General features: G+C 40.4%; 1 protein-coding gene across 1 annotated transcript; it reads right to left on the bottom strand.

Annotated features, from left to right (window-relative positions):
- Nucleotides 1-590: 590 nt before the first annotated feature.
- On the bottom strand, nucleotides 591-2591 carry LALBA (lactalbumin alpha). Its single transcript, XM_043878480.1, has 4 exons — nucleotides 2438-2591; nucleotides 1950-2108; nucleotides 1417-1492; nucleotides 591-918 (listed from the first exon to the last, which is right to left on the bottom strand). Exons 1-4 carry the CDS (start codon nucleotides 2568-2570, stop codon nucleotides 858-860), a joined length of 429 nt encoding a protein of 142 aa, XP_043734415.1. The 5' UTR covers nucleotides 2571-2591; the 3' UTR covers nucleotides 591-857.
- Between the last annotated feature and the right edge of the window lie 21819 nt (nucleotides 2592-24410).

Here is a 24410-nt window from a genome sequence, read left to right as displayed (position 1 = left end):
ATTTGGGAGTCTCTGTCAGAGACTCTGACTCTGTCAGAGTCAGCGAGTCTCTGAGACAAGACAAATATGGTCTGAATGCCAAAAGCCCCAGTGAGTATAGAGGTAAGAGGAGGGAATTGAAGATATTGACACTTCTCTAACCTCTCTAATGATCCTTATGACACCGTATCTTGTATTATGCTGTCGTTGTTGCTGCTGTTCGGTCACTAAGTCATGTCTGACTCTTTGTGACCCCGTACTGCAGCCCACCAGGCCTCCCTGTCCCTCACCATATCCCAGTGTTTGCCCAAGTCCATGTCCATTGAATCTTGTATTATAATTATTTATTAATGTTTGTATTATACTAGTTGAGGCAAGGGATGCTTTTAGTCAACTTTAGATCCCCTCCATAGTTCTTTGAATTATGCTAGGTGATCAATAAAACTCTGCTGAATTGAATTAATACAGAAAGCAATCTCCATCTTTGAGTTGTTATAAGTTCAGTCTATCTCCTCTTTAGTAGAGATGCAGGTGTCTTTGACCCATGGCCAGGTCTACCTACTCACCCTATTTCCTCCCTCTCCCGCCAGGAAGAAAATACAGCCAGTCACTCAAAATCAGGCCTTTTATTCAGGACAGAAGTGGAATCCACTATTGTATTAAAAGTGCCATCAGGGGCACTGAGCCAGAGTCAAAAGTCCAGAGCACCATTCACGCATCCCTGGAGATTAGTCCTTACATGTCCATTGTCACTACAGGGCCCAGGGCTCAGAGATGAGTTAGCTTCAAGAGGGTACAAAGAAGAAAAACGAGGTAGCCATGGGGCAGAGGAGTTCCAGGAACAGAAAGAGGGCAGAAGCAGCAAAGACAGCAGGTGTTCACAACTTCTCACAGAGCCACTGATCCAGCTTCTCAGAACAGAGTGCTTTATGGGCCAACCTGATCATGAAGAAGGAGACAAGGCAAGTTGACTGACAGGATCTTGGTTAGATTTACATCTAGCTTTATCCCCGGGAAGGCTGAGGTGGAAGATTGTGAGTCAAAATTACAGACAGACTTTCCTAGCCACATGGCTAGAGGCACTGAGCCACTTAGTGGAGTAAGGTCCATTTTTTAAAACTCCAAGAAAATTGTGGGGCAGTGGAACAAAAGGCGTGCCTTAGGATGTAGGACTGAACAAGCAGAATTAGGTGCTCAAGTCCTGGTGAAGGAAATCCTGGATCTCAGCCCTCTATTAGGGAACCCTAGGTAAGAAAATTGCTAACGGGAGTGAAGTGAAGCTTCAAAATTGGAAACCTGAGTCTGCTTGATGATTTCTGTTTTGAAGATTACATTCTAGTTTAAAAGACCAGGAAATAGAAAGGGGTATAGTGCTGGGATGAAAGGACTGAGAAGAAAGAGGGGAAAGATTAAGTAGAAAATAGAAAGGTGACTCACCAGTAGTTAATTCCTACTTTATCCAGAATCTTCTTGACACACATAATGTCATCAGTAAGGTCATCATCCAGGAACTCTGGCAGGAGTTATAGGTGGAAAAAATGAGAGAAATAAGTATTACCCAGAAAAGTAATGAATTTCCCTCTTCTCTGGTTTTCTCTGAACTAGAGGCTTATGTGAGAAATCTAATACAGTAATGCCTAGCCCTAGGTAAGGACTCCCTTCGCTTCTCTGGAGCAGCACCTTAGGAATTATCAACTTCATTAACCAACTTAGTCTGAAAATACAGGGTATTATACATCAAGATCCCCAAGCAGCTCAGGTCACCTTCCCAAGAACTTTAAGAAACTGTCTGGGAATTTGGTGTTACTGAAAAATTCTAAGAGCCTCTTACTTGGTATTATCAAGTCCCACAGTTAATTTGGAGTCCAAGGCAGTGAAGCCAGAAGTGTGCTTGACACCAAAAAAAAGGAGGTTATCCCAGGAGTAGGTTTCAGAAAAACACAGGAACAGGGTAAAAAGAAGTCACTCACTATCACAGGAGATGTTACAGATGTTGCTTGAGTGAGGGTTCTGATCATCTTTGCACCAAATTTTATTGTTGATCTGGAAGAGTCCATATTCTGTGCTGTCATCATTTTGTACTATGGCTTGTGTGTCATAACCACTGGTATGAAATGCGGTACAGACCCCTGAAAGAAAGATGAAAAAAAGATTTCACAAGGTTTTTCATGTATAGCATAAATGAGGACCTGTATTCCCAGACAGAAAAAGGCTCTCCAACCAATCTCCAAATATGGCAGACCACAGAGTATCTCTTGATAAGGTGAAAAGAGTTCCAAAGGATCAGACAATGGGAAAAAGGAGAGATAGATAAATAAATGTAATAAAAGAGTAAACAAATAAGAGAATTGTTCAATAATGAAATTAAAAGTAGAGGGGGGAAAAGAGGATGAAGAGAATTGGGGGAAAGAATGAAGAAGATGAATTATGGGACAAAGCAAAATAGCAGCAAACTCACATTCAGGCAAACTGATACCTCCATAGTTCTTCAAGTCTTTCAGCTTATGGAACACCTCACATTTTGTTAATTGTTCAGCCTGGGTGGCATGGAATAGGATGCCCACCAGGAGCAGAGAGACAAAGGACATCATTTTGGTTACCCCCCAAGATCCTGAAATGGGGTCACCACACTGCTCACCTCCTTTTATTTGTGAAAAAAGCCTCAGGGGCCCTGGCATCAAGCCTTACATCCAGGAAGAGGATGACGAGAGAGGCCAGCCAAACCAACAAAGAAACATTGAGCCTGCTAGCTTCCTTCAGTAATTTCACCCACTTTTCCTTTCCTCCCCAGAATCTCTAGTCCATATTAGGTATTGTTACCTGCCCAAAGAGTGTTACAAACATGATCCTGTTTCCCATTTGGCTTTATTTATATGTTTGTTTCTGGTAGTGTTGGTTCTAGGAAGCAAGATGTGCCCAACCTACTTCAGGAACAAAGCGGGCCTCAGGGGTAATACAAGTGAAGCAATCAGAAAATGCACAAAGGGTCCATGGCCAACTCCTCCTTCCCCTTAGAGACACACAGAATATGGGAAAGGAGTGTACATCATCATATGTCATGGTCCCAGGATTAGAGCTGACACTGGCCCACTCAACCCAGGCATGAAACAAAAGAAGTGTCCCTTGATATCTTGGTTCCTTGTTGAGTGGTCAGGAATAGAAATAGAATATGAAAACAGAGACTGAGAATCATATATAACTTGGATCCAGAGACTTTCTATTTCACAAAAATGGAGAACTTGAAAAGTGTGTTTCACAGTACCTAGCTATCCTCTGAGCTGCTATCAGCCTCCCCATCCCCAACCACCAATACCACTCAATAGCCAGATACCACATTGTAAATCTAAAACTAACAATTTGTAACAAATGTGTTCATAAATACATAAACTTGTAGACAGCCTTAGAGTTGGCCACAGAAGGTTAAAAAAGAGTGACCCAATCTTTTTGGGAAAAGTGGGAAACCTGGACTTTAAGCACTTTAATATTGGAGTAGTATACACCTGGTAATTCAGCTGGTGAAGAATCCACCTGCAATGCAGGAGACTCCAGTTCAATTCCTGGGATGGGAAGATCCCCTGGAGAAGGAATAGGCTACCCACTCCAGTATTCTTGGGCTTCCCTGGTGGCTCAGATGGTAAAGAATCTTTCTGCAATGCAGGAGACCTGGGTTCAACCCCTGGACTGGGGAGATCCCCTGGAGGAGGGCATGGCAACCCACTCCAGTATTCTTGCCTGGAGAATCCCCATGGACAGAGGAGCCTGGTGGGCTACAGTTCATGGGGTCACAAAGAGTCAGACACAACTGAGCGACTAAGTACAGCACAGTACAGTGTACACCTAGAGCCTATAAAACAAGATTCTGAACCCGAGCTTTAAGATCAGTGTCCTGAAGCAAGTAGACTTTAGGATACTAGTTCTGAATGGTTCCTTCAACTTTCTGGCATCAAGCTTCATGCTATGGTACCAATAGCTGTTAGCTTCTTGTATACCAGGGCTCATTCTCTCTGCCTCAGTCTCTGAAACCTGATTTTTTATATTGCAGAGGGTACCCATCCTAAGTAAATAATTTAAGACTTCCAAACTGAAGGTATTCTAAACTTTTATATCCTACAACTCTTCAGAATCAGGGCAAACTCTTCTTCTGTTTTAGCCTATATTCTGTACCATGGATTATCACCATCAGTTCAGTTCAGTTCATTCGCTCAGTAGTATACTACTCTTTGCGACCCCATGGACTGCAGCATGCCAGGCTTTCCTGCCCATTACCAACTCCCGGAGCTTGTCCATTGAGTTGGTGATGCCATCCAACTCTCCCATCCTCTGTCATCCCTTCTCCTCCTGCCTTCAATCTTTCCCAGCATCAGGGTCTTTTCCAATGAGTCAGTTCTTTGCATCAGGTGGTCAAAATATTGGAGTTTCAACTTCAGCATCAGTCCTTCCAATGAATATTCAGGACTGATTTCCTTTAGGATGGACTGGTTTGATCTCCTTGCAGTCCAGGGGACTCTCAAGAGTCTTCTCCAACACCACAGTTCAAAAGCATCAATTCTTCAGCACTCAGCTTTCTTTATAGTCCAACTGTCACACCCATACATGACTACTGGAAAAAGCATAGCTTTGACTAGACAGACCTTTGTTGGTAATGTTTCTGCTTTTTAATATGCTGTCTAAGCTGGTCATAGCTTTTCTTCCAAGGAACAAGCGTCTTTTAATTTCATGGCTGCGGTCATCATCTGAAGTGATTTTGGAGCCCAAGAAAATAAAGTCTCTCACTGTTTCTATTGTTTCCCCATCTATTTGCCATGGAGTCATGGGACCGGATGTCATGATCTTAGTTATCCAAATGTTGAGTTTTAAGCCAGCTTTTTCACTCTCCTCTTTTACTTTCATCAAGAGGCTCTTCAGTTTCTCTTCACTTTCTGCCATAAGGGTGGTGTCATCTGCATATCTGAGGTTATTGATATTTCTCCTGGCAATCTTGATTCCAGCTTGTGCTTCACCCAGCTTGGCATTTCACATGATGTACTCTGTATTATCACTATATGAAGTACTGATTATCACTATAAGAAGTACTGATAATCACTATAGGAAGTACTAAAACTAAACAGGACCCCCTGGGGCTTCTGAAAATAGAAGTCTTTTCATTTCCCCCATTTCTTGTTTGTAGGGAATAGACTCCAGCCTCTATGACCTTACCTGAATTCTAAAGGGTAGATTCAAAAAGTTGCTAACCAGGGAAAGGTGGAGATGCAGAGACAGGGAGGAGCAACCAAGAAACAATAGCACAGCCTTGGGGCAAAGGTCCTAGTTTCACCTTAAGGGATATGCATAACAATATCTTTGAGCTCTTTACAAAATTAAAACCTCCAACAAGTGGAAGATGCTAGCATTCATTTCAGAGAAAACTACCTGAGGCCAGATTAAAGGAGTGAAGGCCCCCCCGCCCGCCCCCCCTCCCCCGCCACCCGCACACATCCTAGTCTTATCAGCAACCCTGCCCTTGAACCATTGCCAAAAAACTTCTCACCAAATCTTCCCAGGTTGGGACACACAGTTTTGAGGGGCATGAGCCCATTGTGTCCCCCTTTGCTTTGAAAAGCAATACAGCTATTATCTTCTACTTCACCCAAAACTCTGTCTCCAAGATTCAATTCAATGCACACAGACCAAGTTTTTTGCATCAGCACCATGAGTGAAATGAGTGTAGAAGATCTTAGTGTTCCAAGAGCGATCAGCAGAAAGTCCTAATATCAGAGATATGTGTTTAGAAACACAGCAGAAGTTCTTCCACTGCATTTCTCCTCCATTCCATTCAGAGGCATTGGAATAGTACATGTAGAATAGGAATAGAAATTCTATCACCCTAAGCAAGTATGATTGAAAAGATGGCTGGGAGTGAGAGGATGACCTTGAACCATGTGGAAGAGGGATAGATGAGAAAATCTAGTCCTAAAGATTAGTCTTTCCAATAGAGGTGCCTGGTGTAAAATGTCTCCTGCCCAGGGCTGTGGACTAAGTACCTGTAATGGAATAAAATGATGAGCCAGGATGTCATGAATCACAGGGGCTTTCTTACACTTCCAGCCAAGTCAAGGTTTATGGCAGTAGCCTGTTTGCCTACAATTTGGTAGTATCTCTGCCCTTCCAAGAAGCAGCATATTAGGCAAGGAATCACAACTAAATGCAAAAAAGAAAAGAAACATACCTCAGGCAAGAGGAACCATTATTTCCTTAGAAATGTTTATAAAATAGCATATCTGGGGTTGTCTGATAAAGAAGATAGATATCTATTGGAAACAATAACAAACTTTTCAGAGAAAGATGTCAGTTCTTAGAGATGAATCGAAAAAGAACAAACAACAATCTCAGCACTAAGGAAGTGTATGGAAAGACATGAGTATTGCTGATGAAGGAAAGCCCCTGCCAAAATCTCTCCAGAGACACAGGGTGCTCTCTATGCAGGCCAAGATCTGGCTCAAGGAAGTGAAGAGATATTTACAAGATGCTGGATTTTTCAGAAATACACTAGGAAGCTATGCTCATTCCCTTGGATGCTTTTGAGGGTGACATTTTGATGGTAAAAATCAAAGTTTCTCAAACCTGTCCTATGGAGGACTTCCAGAGATTGAGGAATCAGAAGCACCTTCTTCAAAACACATTTGGCAGCAGTCATCTGACACTGTAGTTTGCAGATGACTAGTAATTGATAGAGACCTCAACCACCACTTGGAGGGAACACCCTGAGAGCCACAATAATATTGACCATTACTCCTTACAGTTACAATTACAGACCATTACTCCTTACTCCTTACAGGGGCTTCCCTGGTGGCCCAAATAGTAAAGAATCTGCCTGCTATTCGGGAGACCCACGTTCGATCCCTGGGTGGGGAAGATCCCCTGGAGAAGGGAATGGCAACCCACTCTAGTACTCTTGCCTGGAGAATTCCATGGACAGAGGAACCTTGCGAGCTACTGTCCATGGGGTTACAAAAAGTCAAACATGACTGAGTGACTAACACATACACCTTACTATTAATATCCTCACCATTTTCTGCTTCCTCCTATAATTAAGGTAAGTCATCACTAGGTGAAAAATAAAGTTAGAGCTTAGAATTGAAACCCAAATTTAGACAAATTCGTAAATGAATTAGTTATTTAAAGCAAATAAAATTTGGGGAGTGAGTGCTTTTTCTGACTTGTTTCCTTTAGCATAATCAAGTTCCATCCATATTGTTGGACTGGCAGGACTTCTTGTTTTTTAAAGCTGAATAATATCTCTTTGTATACCTGATGCTACATCAACATTATATTTTTATTCTAATAAGCTATGCAGTTTATATTCTGAAAACTGTTTTTAAAATAAGTTTCCTTTACATATGTTCCCCATCCTGAACCCCCCCTCCCACCTCCCTCCCCATCCCATCCCTTTGGGTCATCCCAGTGCACCAGCCCTGAGCACTTGTCTCATGCATCCAACCTGGACTGGCGATCTGTGGCTGATTCATGTCAGTTCAGTTCAGTTCAGTTCAGCCACTCAATCATGTCCGACTCTTTGTGACCCCATGAATCGCAGCATGCCAGGCCTCCCTGTCCATCACCAACTCCAGGAGTTTACTCAAACCCATGCCCACCGAGTCGGTGATGCCATCCAGCCATCTCATCCTCTGTCATCCCCTTCTCCTCCTGCCCCCAATCCCTCCCAGCATCAGGGTCTTTTCTAGTGAGTCAACTCTTTGCATGAGGTGGCCAAAGTATTGGAGTTTCAGCTTCAGCATCAGTCCTTCAAATGAACACCCAGGGCTGATCTCTTTTAGGATGGACTGGTTGGCTTTCCTTGCAGTCCAAGGGACTCTCAAGAGTCTTCTCCAAACCATAGTTCAAAAGCATCAATTTTTCGGCACTCAGCTTTCCTCACAGTCCAACTCTCACATCCATACATGACCACTGGAAAAACCATAGCCTTGACTAGACCTTTGGCAAGTTGGCAAAGTAATGTCTCTGCTTTTTAATATGCTATCTAGGTTGGTCATAACTTTCCTTCCAAGGAGTAAGCATCTTTTAATTTCATGGCTGCAATCACCATCTGCAGTGATTTTGGATAGTAGGATACAAATTCTATTCATGTTCCCATAGACTATAAACTAGTGGACACTGAAACGTATCCAGAGACATAAAATAAGATGAAAAAGTGTCATGGTCTAAAGGTATTGAAATCATGCACAGTCCATTCTCTTATCACTGTGGAATAAATTTAGAAATCATTATAAAAATATATTTGAAAATAACCCACATATGTTTAAGTGCAATGTGACATTTACCAAGAGAGATCTTCAACTTAACCATCAAAAGCCTCCATAAGGTTAGACTGAAAAAAAGCACAGAGGGTGATTGCAGAGAAGAAAGCATTTAAATGAGAAATTAATAATAAATTAATATTGAAGATACTTTGCCATAAGGGTGGTGTCATCTGCATATCTGAGGTTATTGATATTTCTCCTGGCAACCTTGATTCCAGCTTGTGCTTCATCCAGTCCATCATCTCATGATATACTCTGCATATAAGTTAAATAAGCAGGGTGACAATAAACAGCCTTGATGTACTCTTTTCCCTATTTGGAACCAGTCTGTTGTTTCATGTCCAGTTCTAGCTGTTGCTTCCCGACCTGCATACAGATTTTTCAGGAGGCAGGTCAGGTGGTCTGGTATTCCCATCTTTTTAAGAATTTTCCACAGTTTGTTGTGATCCACACAGTCAAAGGCTTTGGCATAGTCAATAAAGCATGAGTAGATATTTTTCTAGAACTCTCTTGCTCTTTTGATGATCCAATGGATGTTGGCAATTTGATCTCTGGTTCCTCTGTCTTTTCTAAATCCAGCTTGAACATCTGGAAGTTCATGGTTCACGTACTGTTGAAGCCTGGCTTGGAGAATTTTGAGCATTACTCTGCTAGCGTGAGAGATGAGTGCAATGGTGTGGTAGTTTGAACATTCTTTGGCATTGCCTTTCTTTGGGGTTGGAATGAAAACTGACCTTTTCCAGTCCTGTGGTCGCTGCTGAGTTTTCCAAATTTGCTGGCATATTGAGTTCAGCCCTTTCACAGCATCATCTTTTAGGATTGGAAATAGCTCAATTGGAATTCCATCACCTCCACTAGCTATGTGAAGAAGACATACAGATGGCTAACAAACACCTGAAAAGATGCTCAATGTTGCTCATTATTAGATAAATGCAAATCAAAACTACAATGAGATATCACCTTGCACTGGTCAGAATGGCCATCATCAAAAATCTACAAACAATAAATGCTGGAGAGGGTGTGAAGAAACTGGAACCCTCTTGCACTGTTGGTGGGAATATAAACTGATACAGCCACTATGGACGATGGTATGGAGATTCCTTGAAAAACTAGGAATAAAACCACCATATGACCCAGCAATCCCACTCCTAGGCATATATCCTGAGGAAACCAAAATTGAAAAAGACGCATGTACCCCAGTGTTCATTTCAGCACTGTTTATAATAGCTAGAATGTGGAAGCAACCTAGATATCCATTGACAGACAAATGGATAAAGAAGTTGTGTTATGTATATACAATGGAATATTACTTAGCCATAAAAAGGAATGTGTTTGAGTCAGTTCTAAAGAGGTGAATGAACCTAGAGCCTATTATACAAAGTGAAGTAAGTCAGAAAGCTAAAGAGAAATATCATATACGAACACATACATGTGGAATCTAGAAAGATGGTACTGAGGAAATTATTTACAGGGCAGCAATGGAGACACAAACATAGAGAACAGACTTATGGACACGGTGGGAAGAGGGGGAGGGGAGGGGGAGATGTACAGAGACAGTAAGATGGGAACCTACATTACCATATGTAAAATAGATAACCAGTGGGAATTTGCTGTATGCCTCAGGGAACTCAAACAGGGGCTCCATATCAGCCTAGAGAGGTGGGATGGGGAGGGAGACGAGAGGGAGGCTCGGGAGGGAGGGGACATGGGTATACCTATGGCTGATTCTTGTTGATGTCTGACAGACAAAAATGAAATTCTTTAAAGCAATTATCCTTTAATTAAATACATTTAAAATAATATACATATGTATTTTAAATTAAAATAAGAAAAATCACATTGTAAAAAAAGTTTTAAAATAAATTTAAAAAAAGAAAAAAAAAGAAAATTTTCCAGCAAGGAAAAAAAAAAAAACTCTGTAAAACAATTATCATTCAATTAAAAAATAAATTAATTAAAAAACGAGTGATTCCTTCGTGGTCCAGTGGTTAAGACTCCAGGTTCCCAAAGCAGGGGCCCTGGGTTTGATCCCTGGACAGGGAATTAGATCCCACATGCTTCAACTAAGAACTGGCACAGCCAAATTAATAAAATTTTTTTAAAAATCACTAAGATAATAAATTTTCCAGACTTTTAGCAGTAATAATAGATGTCAAAATACAAGGAATTACATCAAAGTTTTGAATGAATATAAGTTAGAAATCAGGCATTCTCTTCATACTAAGTCAAACAAGTAGAATCAAAATGTCATAAATTTTTTTAGCTAGGCAAAAATTCATTAATTTTCTAAATGGTTTTTCCTTACAATTTCTCTCTGTTGATATTTGTGTTTTGTTCATGTATCATTTTCCTGATTTCATTTAATTGTCTCTCTGTGTTCTCTTAATTCATGAACATCTTATGATAATTATTTTGAATTCTTTGTCTGGTCATTCATATATTGCCATTTCTTTAGGGCTGGTTTCTAGAGTTTTAATCTGTTCCTTTAAATAAGCAATGTTTTTCTGTTTCTTTGTGTATAGTTGTTCTCTGTTAGGACTTCAGCATTTGAAAACTCAGCTCTTAGCTTTTGTGGTCTGGTTTCCTCAGGGAGGACTTTCTCCAATAAGCCCAGCTGGAGAATCTGGAGACCTCTCAAGTCTTTTCTGGGGATGCAACCTCTTTGGACACATGTCATCTCCTAATTAAGAAGTTTACCAGTTCTTGCTAAGATCTCCTCTTTGTATCTGCAATATTCTAGTTTCTCTGACACTGTAGAAAGTTGCGGTACTCGAGTTCCACCTAGTGTCTATCTGTGGTACTGCAAACTGGTGCTAGACCGAGCCACCTTGATTGCCTCTGTTGTCAATGACCCTCCAACATGATATCCCACTCCTCTTAGTGCTTAGACTCAGACAAGACAGAAACAAGTCCCTTGACAGCACCACAAAAACTCAGAATATTGGATATACGTTTCACTTCATTCCTTCCCAAGGAAGAATTCAGGAGTTAGAAATTTCCTTAATTATGCCATGTCATTCTGAGGGAAAGTTCTCTGGTAAATGAATGCAAAGAACCTTCCTGCCGGGCTTCATGTTTGCTTTGGGAGCAGAAATTTCTCTCTCTCTCTCCCTCTTTCCCTCTCTTTTATAAACACAAAATAGCCTTTACCACTTTCAGGCCAAAAATAGAAGTATGTATTTTCTTTTACCCCTGTTTCAGGCCTGCTGACCTCAAAAGATGAGAGACAATAGTTTGTACCCATTTTCAGGAATGGGTACATCTAAATGGCATAATCTTTCAAATCTGAGGATTTTACTTTCACAGAATTACAAATGGCTTATTTCTACAGACATCCACAATTCTTCCTCTGATACAAGAAATGAGGAATGAAAGATATATTTCTTCATAACCATTTGGAGAGCAGTATGGTGCCACTGTCCCCAGACTCAGGGCAATTTTGTCTCCAGCTGGGACAGGAAAGCCTGCAAGCTAATCTCATGGAATCACCAGGAGGAGAGTTGAGGAAGGATATTTTGCCCACTTAACAAACCTTAGGAGTACCAGGGTCTCCCACTCCACTGGGGCCTGCCACATGTTAATGAAGTAAAGCACTGGATTGTCCCTGTTTACATTGCTTCGGTTTGTCATTTTATTGAAAGACGAAGAGGACAGCCAGTTAGTAGCTGAAGCTGAAAGAATTTGAACTCCCAAAATCTAACAGGAAGATTTCTATCCCAGGAATTTCTTAACTGGATTCTAGATTTCTCACAAAGGCAATTGGTTTATATATTGTTAAATCCTTGTCTCCGGGGGCGAAGGAGTTTCTGAGGTTTCCTGTTAGGCCATCTTGCTAATGTCCTTTATTGCCTCATTTTTGTCTGCCTAATGGTCACATTTCTCTGCTTCTTTGCATTTCTAATGATTGTTTTATTAGATGCTAGACGTTAAGGGTGTTTTGTTATTGAGCATCTGAATTGTATTGCCTTCCTTTAAAGAGTTTTGGCTTTGTACTGCTAGACAGTGAGGGTACTTAAGGTTCAGTTTAATCTTTTGAGACTTGTTTTTATATTTTGTTAGAGCAGGTCAGTTGTGCTCACTTCACATACTAGCAACATTATGCTCAAAATCCTTCAAGCTAGGTTTCAGCAGTACGTGAACTGAGAACTTCCAGATGTATAAGCTGAATTTAGAAAAGGCAGAGGAACCAGAGATCAAACTGCCAACATTCATTGGATCATGGAGAAAGCAAGAGAGTTCCAGAAAAACATCTACTTCTGCTTCATTGACTTATGCTGAAGTCTTTGACTCTGTGGATCCCAACAAACTGTGGAAAATTCTTAGAGATGGGAAAACCAGACCACCTTACCTGTCTCCTGAGAAATCCGTATCAGGTCAAGAAGCAACAGTTAGAACCAAACGTGGAACAACAGACTGGTTCAAACTTGGAAGAAGAGTATGACAAGACTGTATATTGTCACCTTGCTTATTTAACTTATATGCAGAGTACTGGATGAATCACAAGTTGAAATCAAGATTGCTAGGAGAAATAACTTCAGATATGCAGATGATACCATTCTAATAGCAGAAAGTGAAGAGGAATTAAAGAGCCTCTTGATGAGGGTGAAAGAGGAGAGAGAAAAAGCTGGCTCAACATTTTAAAAAAAATTAAACATTTAACTTAACATTAAAAAAACCTTGGATCATGGCATCTGATCCCATCGCTTCATGGCAAATAGAAGGGGAAAAAATGGAAGCAGGAACAGATTTTATTTTCTTGGTCTCCAAAAGAGATGTTGACCGCAGCCATGAAATGCAAAGACGCTTGCTCTTTGGAAGAAAAGTTATAACAAACTTAAACAGCATATTAAAAAGCAGAGAAATCATTTTGCCAACAAAGTTCGGTTTTGTCAAAGCTGTGGTTTTTCCAGTAGTCATGTATGGATGCGAGAGTTGGACCATAAAGAATGCTGAGCACCAAAGAATTGATGCTTTTTAACTGTGGTATTGGAGAAGACTCTTAAGATCCCTTGGACTGCAAGGAGATCCAACCAGTCCATCCTAAAGGAAATCAGTCCTGAATATTCATTGGAAGGACTGATGTTGAAGCTGAAACTCCGATAGTTTGGCCACCTGATGCAAAGAACTGACTCATTTGAAAAGACCCCGATGCTGGGAAAGATTGAAGGCAGGAGGAGAAGGGGATGACAGAAGATAAGATGGTTGGATGGTATCAGCAACTCGATGGACATGGGTTTGAGCAAGCTTCAGGAGTTGGTGATGGACAGGGAGGGCTGGCGTGTGGCAGTCCATGGGGTTGCAAAGAGCTGGACACAGTTGAGCGACTGACCTGAACTCCTGAGAGAAGAGAAATGATTGAAGTGAACTATACTACTACCACGGCTTTCTGCCTTTCCAGACTCAAGATCAAAGAAGGGGCAAGGCATGATTATCTCACTGAGTTGAAGCGACAAAGATCAGCATTTGGGGAGGCAGAAATTGTCTGAATTTGTGGGCAGTAGAGGAGGGAGACATACAGAAAAAGAATTTTAGAAACCTGTATACAGATAGCCACAAGACTTTAGCTGAGTATTATTAGAAGTATAGATTGAGTAACTACTGGAATTCATACAGAGTGGGAGATATTTAAGGTCCAATCAACCAGAGTGGAGACATCTTATTGAAAACTGGGAGCATTCAATAGAACCTCAGAAAGACTACACTTTAGAAATAGGATAAAATTAGCCCAAGAATAAAGGTTAAATCTTTACTTGCTCTGCTGTTTTTTAGTCGCGAAGTCATGTCTGACTCTCTGTGACCCCATGGACTGCAACACACCAGGCTCCTCTGTCCTCCACCATCTCCAAGAGTTTGTTCAAATTCATGTCCACTGAGTCAGTGATGCTATCTAGACATCTCATCCTGCTGTCCCCTTCTCCTTTTGCCCTCAATATTTCCCAGCATCAGGATCTTTTCCAATGACTAGGTTTCTCATATCAGGTGGCCAAAGTATTGGCGCTTCAGCTTCAGCATCAGTCCTTCCAATGAATATTCAGGATTGATCTTCTTTTTAATATGCTATCTAGATTGGTCATAGCTTTTCTTCCAAGGAGCAAGCGTCTTTTAATTTCATGGCTGCAGTCACCATCTGCAGTAATTTTGGAGCCCCCAAAATAGTCTCTTATTGTTTCTCTCAGGGGTTACACTCCTGTGTTATATGTTTTCCAATAGCTATAAACAGATACTTCACATATTGTGTCAATTATGTTATTGTTTACATTAGGAGAGCTAACTTGGTGTCTGTTTACTCCTTAATAGGTGGATGCTGAAAACACGACCTCATTGTTAACTTTCTTAAGTCTTTACTGTCCTTTAAATCCTAGTTCATATTCCACCCTACCCATTCATTTCCCTACTCCTTTCTCTATAATTTCAGTAAACTGTGTAGCTCTTTTGTGGCAGTTATCCCATTCCATATTGTACCATAGTTATCTACAGGAAAATTCTATGTCTTGACCATCCCATAATGCCCTACATGTTGTAGGGTTCAAAAATACATTTATTAAATGAGATACCCCAAAATATATTGTCTTCTTATCAGTAGAAACACATAACCAAAGAATAAATAACCCTCCCGCTTAGTGGAAGGTTGGGATATATATGGTGTGTATATATATATATATGGTTTATGTATAGACACAAAGCTCCAATGAAAAAATGGTTAAGCAAACGGTGCTGTATCTATTATATGTAATGAATATTATATGATTGTTTTAAATGGAGAAGCAATATAAAATGTTTACAATAAAATGTTAGGTGAAATATCAGGATTAAAATTGTATGTATGATAATAATTACAACTATTTATAAAATGCATATAAAAAAACTGGAAGGAAAATAATTTGGAGTAATGGAATTATTTTAAGGTGTATGTGCTGTTCACATGTTTTTATTGCCATGATCTATAATTAGTCTTAAAAGATAATTAGCCTGGCTATCTAACTACCTTCATGAAGGATGGCATGGTCTGACCAGTTATTCCAAAAGCCAAACTTTACTTTTATTAAATATCTTCCAATATTTGTGGAAAACTATATTTACCACTGTTATAGTTGCCTTGATAGTTCTGCTTTGTGGACCCTGAATTTTATAATGTATTATGAACTTTGTAACCTGAAGGTTGATGTCATTCTCCCTAATTGGCAGTTGGAGAGCCAGGGAGCAATATATTCCTAGGAATGATGCTCATAATATGAGTTAAGAACATCAAGAGGGGGGAATGAAGAAGGAATTCATAGGGCCTGGACTTCATCTGAGGCCTGTCCATGCTGATCGTGCTCGGCCACTTCTCCAGTGGACTCTGAACTCTGTGCTTAGCGCCTGTGGGAGTGACAATGGAAGGATAAGACCCCCTCTGGGCAGGGGAATCTTGAAGATCACATCCAGGTTACTCATTGCCTAAGAGAAAACAGACACTAATCACCCCTGCCTCTGGACAGTATCTATCGGAATGTAACCACAGGCTTATCGGTTATTAACTGGTTGGAATGTAACCGCGGGCTTATTGATTATTAACTGTTTGAACACATAACACGTGAATGATGGGGTTATTGTGATTGTATTTACCCTTCCTTTGTAAGCCTCAAGGGATTTGGGGTGGTGGGTTTAGACACGTATGCATGGGGTATAAAAGATTTTCACAAATGCTGGTCGGGGTCCTTGGCTAAGAAGGAGACTCTGCCTTGGATCCGCCGGTGTAATAAACTGCACTCCACTAAAAAAAAAAAAAAAATCTTCCAACATCTGACTGGATTAAACTAACAGTCTTACTGAGAAAAACAGGTAGTTGCAACAGGTTTATCCTGCAGAGTTCACCAGGAAGTTTTACTGTTCAAAGTGTAGTCTTGTTAGAGTGGCTTCATTGAGACTTTGTTAATGACTGACTGAGGCCATTGTTCGATAACATGCACTTTATTTTTTCCAGGATAAAATTTTGACAATCAATAGGAACCAAGTTAGGGTACATTTTATGTATATCTGTAGATCTGTGTGTCTGTTCCACAATATTTAGGAGGCAGCAACATCTGAGTATAACTTTTATGGACCAATTTAATCATATTTTCAGGCCATCATGATTTTCTTCTTTTTCTTAATATCTTATATTTACCTTTCCTCATTATCCAGAGGCTAGACTGTGGGATGTTAGATTTGAATTGTGGCTTTACCACTTACTAATTGTATGGTCCTGGACAATGTACTTGATCTCTCTATTGATGGGGACTACATGGGGCTCATTGTTAAAATGGCTCATTATGTTGACCTCGCAAACAAAGAATAAAGTCACAGTGACCCTTGAGACTTACAAAATTGCTCAAATGACATTTTGTTTACCCACTGGCGCCTACCTTCTCAAGGCTACAAGACCACTGGATTCCAGACCTCCCTCTATGTGACCACAGGACTCTGCTACAGGCTAAAAATGAACCATCTCTTCAGAGAATTTTTCATTGGTAGGGTATAAGAAAGACTCCATCAGAAAGGGAGGACACCGATTCTGCTCAAGGGCCAGTCACCCTTTTGTTTTCCCTCTAATAAATTTCTTTTTCTTGACTGACTGCCAGGCTTGCTCTCTTTTTATCCGCACTTGCCTTACATCTATGTTATATTTGCCAGATATATGTATATTATAGATAATGATAATAACTATCTCCCCGATTCATGTGAGGCTTCAATGAGACAATTTTGTAAGACTCTTATCATAGTGCCTAACACATAGAGATAGTCACTGAATGATCACTTTTAGTATCATTATTTTGCTACCACGTCTTGCCACATGCTCCTCTTTATATTCTCTCCACTCATTCTTGATGCTTATAGCATTTAGTCAAGATAAGGGATACAGGAAGCTAGTCCTATGGAGATGAATTTTTCCGCAAGCAGTATTTCTGCATTCAGGAATGCCAGCTCTGGATGAAAGAAGTGTTCCATGAGGGTAATATGGACCCATCATCAAGGCACAGGAAACTGAAAGGAGTTCAGGTAACTCCACTAACCACTTGTTTGCTGCTTTATATTAATACCTAGAGTCTAGAACAGCACCCAACAGGTCATAAATACTTGGTATTTCTTGAATTAATTAATGTGTGGCATGGTTTTATATAAAAATATAACCTAATACCTAGAAAACAGCATATAGACCCTTCATTTCCACTTACAGACAGCACTTCAAAAATTGATACATATGAACTTATTTACAAAACTGAAACTGACTTAGAAAACAAACTTGTGATTACCAAAGAGGACAGGTGTGGGAGGAGGGATAAATTGGGAGTTTCAGTTCAGTCGCTCAGTCATGCCTGACTCTTTGCAACCCCATGGACTGCAGCACACCAGGCCTCCCTGTCTGTTACCAACTCCCGGAGCTTGCTCAATCTCATGTCGATCAAGTCGATGATGCCATCCAACCATCTCATCCTCTGTTGTCCCCTTCTCCTCCTGCCTTCAATCTTTTTACCAGCGTCAGGGTCTTTTCCGACGAGTCATTTGGGAGTTTGTGGTTGATATATACACAAAACTGTATTTAACATAGATAACCAACAAGGACCTATGGTAGAACACAGGCAACCCTGCTCAATATTCTATAATAAATGGGAAATGAATTTGAAAAAGAATAAATATATGTAACTGTATAACTGAATCACTTTTCTGAAACTAACACAGCATTGTAAATCAACTATAGTCCAATAGAAGATAAAAATTTTAAAAATAAAACTTGATTTAAAAAAAGCACTTCATAAAAAAAAAAAAAGCACTTCAGGAAAAAAGCTGAAATTAAACTTTTAAACACAAGGTGAATTTTTTATTACTACTATTACTATATAATAAATCCTAAGTTAAAAACACTGGATTTTCTTTCTACCTAGAAAAGTCTCTTATTCTTTTCTTTGTCACCTGGCATCTCTCTCAGGCTCTTCACACAACCCAAAACCTAGGCAGTCATACTTTATTCTAAGCTATTAATATTTTCTGAAAGGCAATATGTTAGGAACTTCCTTACAGGTTACCTTTTCCTCATCCAAGTCTTTCCACTCTGCCTTTCACCTGCCAAAGTAAGACACTTATCCAGTTTATTCCAGGAGGAGCCATCCTAGTCTGTAATCAGGAAAATTCAACCTCTGCCGTGACCCTGTGCTGTCCTCTTACTGGCCTACATTTATTCTCTTCTTTTAAGTAGAAGGAACTCAGTGCTGTATTCCTATAGCAGGGTCTCTTCTTTACATCTGTCATTTAGCTTCATTCTACTATTTACTTGTATGCTTCTTAAGGGGACAAAAATGGTTTATATAAATCTGTAATATTAAAAGCTAAAGAGAACAAATAATCTACAGAATCTTATGGCCATCTTCTCCTGCCTCCTCTCTGCTAAGAGACTAAAGCAGGACCCAGGTCTTAACCCCTTCCAGAGTAGAAAGACTACTGTTGATCTTAGAGGTAATCACCTCTAGGTAATCCACCCCAGGAATGCAAGAACAAATCACAGCATACTCACATTTCACCCTGGGGTTCATTCAGAGTATCAGATGGTTATTAAATAAGTGAATGTTTGCTTCGTGAATTACAAACTACTAGATAAATATTGGTTTTAATGATGGTTATTCTTTCCAGTCTTTCTCTGTCTAATAAGGAAGAGGTCATTACATTTGGGTGAAACACCTAGATGTGTTCCCTAATGAGCCAAAACATTCCCCTGAAACAAAAACATAGCTGCAGCTGATCTGGTTGACTCCAAGATACATCTCCTCCCTAGGGAGGCTGTTCTTCAACCCCTACAAGAAAAGGAGTCTGTCTTGTCAATAGCAGCATATATAGAATAGAGTCAACAATCTTCTGTGAATATCCAAGGTTAGGGATAAGCCAATACATGGAGCCTTCATAGGAGAGAAGAAGGCTCATAGGAGAGAAGAAGAACGTCCACAGACCTGTAAGTTGGCAGAAGAATTTAGTCCAGGGGTAAGACAATCAGGAGAGAAATCGTTGACTCCAAGCCCAAAGCAGGTCAGGTTTCCTTCTTTACTGAATCTGAGTACCTAGAATTCATCTGGACCCACACTATTCTCTACCTACAGAGAGTACCACCTCTGACCCAACCTAAACAAATCTGGAAGCTTGCCGTATTTTTTTAATGCCTGTGTTTGTTCCAGGAAATTCCAATGAATGGGGCCCATATTTGCCAACATTCTTCTGGAGGCTCTAGGAAGAAACTTCATTTACCCCAATCTGACCCTCTTCAGGGAGCCTTACTTTATCTTCATACTCAGAAACCATGCGGTAAATAACAACTGTTAATCCTACAGGAATCACCTCTATGAAACCAGCAGAGGTAGGTGGATTTGGATTTTCCACCACAAACACCCCCTTAGTCCTATAATCCCTCTTCTTCATAAGAATCCCTCCAATACTGAAGACTCATTGGAAAAGACCCTGAAGCTGGGAAAGACTGAAGGCAGGAGGAGAAAGGGACAACAGAGGATGAGATGATTGGATGGCATCACAGACTCAACGGACATGAGTTTGAGCAAACTCCAGGAGATGGTGAAGGACAGGGAAGCTTGGTATGCTGCAGTCCACGGGATCGCTAAGAGTCAGACATGACTGAGCAACTGAACAACGATATTGAAGACAGCTATCACATCTACCATTTGTTTTGTCTTTTCCTGATTAAATATTTCCACATTCTTCAGATACTCCCTCATACCTTATACCTGTATGCCTGTGTGCTCAGTCGTGTCCAGCTCTTTGCAACCCTACAGGCTGAAGCCCGCCAGACTCTGTCTGTAGAATTTCCCAGGCAAGAATATTGGAGTGGGTTGCCATTTCCTCCTCCAAGAGATCTTCCTGACCCAAGGATTGAACTCACATCTCCTGAATTGGTAGGCAGATTCTTTACCACTAAGCCACCTGGGAAGCTCATACTTTATTCCTGCTGCTGCTGCTGCTAAGTCGCTTCGGTCGTGTCTGACTCTGTGCAACCCCATAGACGGCAGCCCACCAGGCTCCCCCGTCCCTGGGATTCTCCAGGCAAGAACACTGGAGTGGGTTGCCATTACCTTCTCCAACTTTATACCTACTAAGTGCTAATTCATAATAATCAAAAAAATCTTGAAAAAAGCCTCAAATCATTATCACATGAATGGCTACCAAATCAGGTCTTATCCTTCCTGTATTTTTTCAGCTGACTGTTGAAGTCTACATGCCGATTTTATATATGCCCTTGCTAAATTTCATCTTGTTTTTTAGTATAGCATTCCAAAAGACAAGAATATTTTGAATTATAATTTTATTACCTGTAACATTGCTTTCCCTTCTTTGATTCACATCAAAGTCTATGTCTATCAAAGTCACTGCTAAAACAGGTGAAGAAGACAAGATCTACAAAACCTTCTCCTTTTCACTAGAAGTCTTTCTCAGACTTTCAAAGGGTTATTAGTGAATAATTTTGGTTATGGTAGCCAAACTAAGAGTATTCTCTTTAAGCTCATAGTCATCATCCTTTCTGCAATGCTTACTAGAATTGATATCCCCTTTTCCTACTCCTTTCTCCTAATCTACTATATTGGTTTTCATCTATTAAATTATTATTAACACTATCAGTAGAAGACATTATGTGAAGTTTCACACTGTAATTTGTATTACATAGCTCCTAATGATATGTCCTTTGAGAATTCCAAATGTTCTGCAAAACATCTAAGAATTTTACCAGGGATCAAGGTCAAATTCACTGGTTAACAAGAGCAATAATAACTTTCTGATCATAAGCATTGATTCAGAGTCTAGATTTGAAAAGTTTTGAGTCAGGGGACTGGTTTATTGATTTGGTTAGTTTTACTGGCTTCTTCTCTTGCTCCATCTCTCTGCTAAACATAGAGTCCTATTCCACTCTCAAGTATCTCCCTAACTTTTTAAGATGTCACTAGTAGCCAATGGAAATTTGTTGTATGAATCAGGGAACTCAAATGGAGGCTCTGTAACAACCTAGAGGGGTGGGAAAGGGTGGGAAGTGGGAAGGAGGTTCAAGAAGGAGGGAACATATGTATACCCAATTCATGTTGATGTACGGCAGAAAGCAAAGCAATATTGTAAAGCAATCACCCTTCAATTAAAAATAAATAAATGTTTAAAAAGGATATCACTAGTACATAGAAGACAAAATATGTTCAAAAACATATGAAAGTACTCTATTTGCTCTATGTCTATACATCCCCTGTGACCAGTGTGTGTCTGCAAGATGTAAGCTCAAGACCAGAAGGAAAGGTAGGGCCAGGAAAAGAACACAATCACCCTGTGTTCCTGCTACCATCTGCTAATGTCAAATGTCATCTTTCTTAACTTCAAAAATGAGAAAACTCTACATTATGTTGGGCCTTCTGGTTTCTCGAACCTAACACACACACACACACACACACACACACACACACCTCTTTGACTTCCACCTCCAATCTTAATCATGGTTCCATCTCAAGCTCTAAATAGCAATATTTCAATATTCCCTCAGTTAGGGGAGGAACCAGAGATTCCTTTTTCCTTTTAGGAATCATTTAAATGTCTCATTCTCTAAGCCAAGCATTAATTTCAGTTGCTAAAATTTTCCATGGCAATTTACTGTTGGAAAGTTATTATTGTAACTTATTTATTTATTTATTCCACAAGCACTTATGAAGGTTTTCCTCTCTATTTCATATTATCTTCCTGCAATAACTGAGAGAAAAAAAATCCTATGTGAGGGTAGATATTTCTACAGAATCTAGAGTTAGGTGAGGTAAATGGGGCATTTGACCTATATAGGGAATGTAATGCAGGAGAAACAAGAAAAAGAAAGTATCCTCAGCTTCTAACAAACTGATCAGAGACTGGACAAAGTTTAAAAATGGCTTTACCAACAGTCACCAGGCCACTTGTCCAAGGAAAAAGAATGACTTCCCAGGAGAGTAGGATCTGAGTTAATTCAGATCTCTCTCTACGGCATCTCTCATAGAGTTGATGATGTACATTGCTTATCAGGATTTCCAAGTCCCCTTTTCTTGGATAGGGAAAATAGTCTGAGATGAGTGACTGCTTCAGGAATGTGCATGACCTCAGAGTACAACCATTTCCCCAAGAAGTCCCAAACCCTCTCCTACCATTCCAGAAGAGTTTACCAGGGATGGTTCTCCTGTTGATGCTCAGTCAAGATTATCAGGTAAATAGCTCACTCAGAAAGTATTTGGGAAAGCACTGTGAGACAGTAAACGATGCAGGAACCTTGGAGTCAAGCAAACTTGGGTTCAAATCATGACTCCACCATAATGACCTTGAATAACTGATTTAAAACTCACCGAGTCTAAGTCTTTCTTTTACAAACAGGAGACAATAAAGAATAGCCCAACAACAGAACAGTCTTAGAAAGGGTTAGTTGAGGAGCTACAGGGTTATTCTTGGCTGTTACCTTGACGGGTTCTGTTTTCGCTCATCCTGGTTGACAGTAATTGCAGCTTGGATTTTCTCTGTATTGTAGCAGTTAATGAACTATAGGGGATACAGTGCATGTTTCCTGGTTTGTGCCCCAGTCATGACACTTTGTTAGGTTAACCCTACCATTATATGCAGTGAGGTGAAACCCAGCACCTTTCTAAGTCCAATTATTATAAACTGATTTCTGTTTACTGGCCTAGTTGAGCTTTTGAAAATGTGTCTACTCTGTGAGTAGATGATACAGCAATGTCTAAGGCTTCCAAGAGAAATGCTGAACCAGGAAAAAGGGTGTATGAGAAGTGTTTCTGAGTGAGTCTCAGCAGATGCTAGTGGCAAGCGTAAGTGATTTTTCTCTACATAGGTGAGCACAGAAGCATGATTAGTGTGGGTAGTCAAAAATTGACTATATTCTAAAGTGTGTCTCACTGGAGTTATTGTGACACTAATATCAATAAAGCCCTTAGCAGACATTTTATTTTTTTAGAATATTAATTAAATTCTCTACACATCTATTTTGTATATGTAAAATATAATGTGAAATGTCTGGATACCCCAGTCCCAAATTCTCTGACCTTGTGCTGCTTGGTTTCTTTGGATGGTTCTGTGGTCCTCATTTCCTATGTAGTTGTCGATGAAGGGGCTTAAAGAGTAAAGAATTCAGCATTTACTAGTACTGTGTTACTCCCTAGTCTCATGTTCCAGAAAAGACTAATAGCTGTTCTGTTTGTATGTAGTGTGTTACAGTAAAACCCAGCCAGACCCAGGTCCTCCAAGGTCTCCAAGGTCTATTCCTGCCATCCTGTTCAGGCTGTCGTGCCCCACAGATCATTCAGGCTGTGGCCATCGTGGGCACCATGATCACGACACACAACCTATACCTGCATTCTGCCTTAGTCAAGGTGAGCATGACCTATCTTATTTCAGTGTCTTAGGTAGTTCATGGCATCTTTTCCTTTAGTTACAAGGGACACACACATAGTTTACAATTGTTGGAGCCCTGAAGGAGCATGGTGTTTTTCCACAATTGGACTCGAGATACTTGGACTCTGTTTGTCTAAAAGCCCAGTATTTCTTGACAGCCTGGCCATATATCTCCCCACTGTTACCATCTTTGACACTCAGGCAGCTGATGTTGTTATCAACTGTACTCTTCCTCCTTGTATCTTCCCCCCCCCCCCTCCTTTTCTCACTAACATTTTTCCTTTCTCTTCTTTCTTAATCACTAGATGTTCTACATGTCAAGTTTTCCTTTCAACCATAAAACTGCAAGTCCTTGAGAATCAAAAGAACAGTCTTCACTTTTCTGAAAAGTTCATCATTTCACAACCATGACCATGTCAAACTGGCTCCCAGGGATGCCCTCTCACTCTTCTTTATTTCTCTGAAAGTGGCCACAGTGGTTTGGCTGTCCCCCATTCCCACACGAAGTGACAAGACCAGTGGGGCCAGCTCCTGGTGGCCCTTACCTTCGCTGGAGATGAACTGAGACTCTAAGCCTGAGACTGAACATGACGCTCCTGCTGCTCCTTATCACCGCGTCTCATCTCTGTCCCCTGTCTCTTTTCCTCCGGCTTTTCAGTCTCAGAGTTACCTGTCACCACCCACAGTCCCTGCAGAGCCCGGAGATTTCTCCTTGAAGGAAAGGTT

Source organism: Cervus elaphus, chromosome 3, assembly GCF_910594005.1.
Source record: "Cervus elaphus chromosome 3, mCerEla1.1, whole genome shotgun sequence".
Classification (NCBI taxonomy): Eukaryota; Metazoa; Chordata; class Mammalia; order Artiodactyla; family Cervidae; genus Cervus; species Cervus elaphus.
Note: the sequence above shows the minus strand (reverse complement) of the source record. Positions and strands in the feature narration are given on the sequence as shown.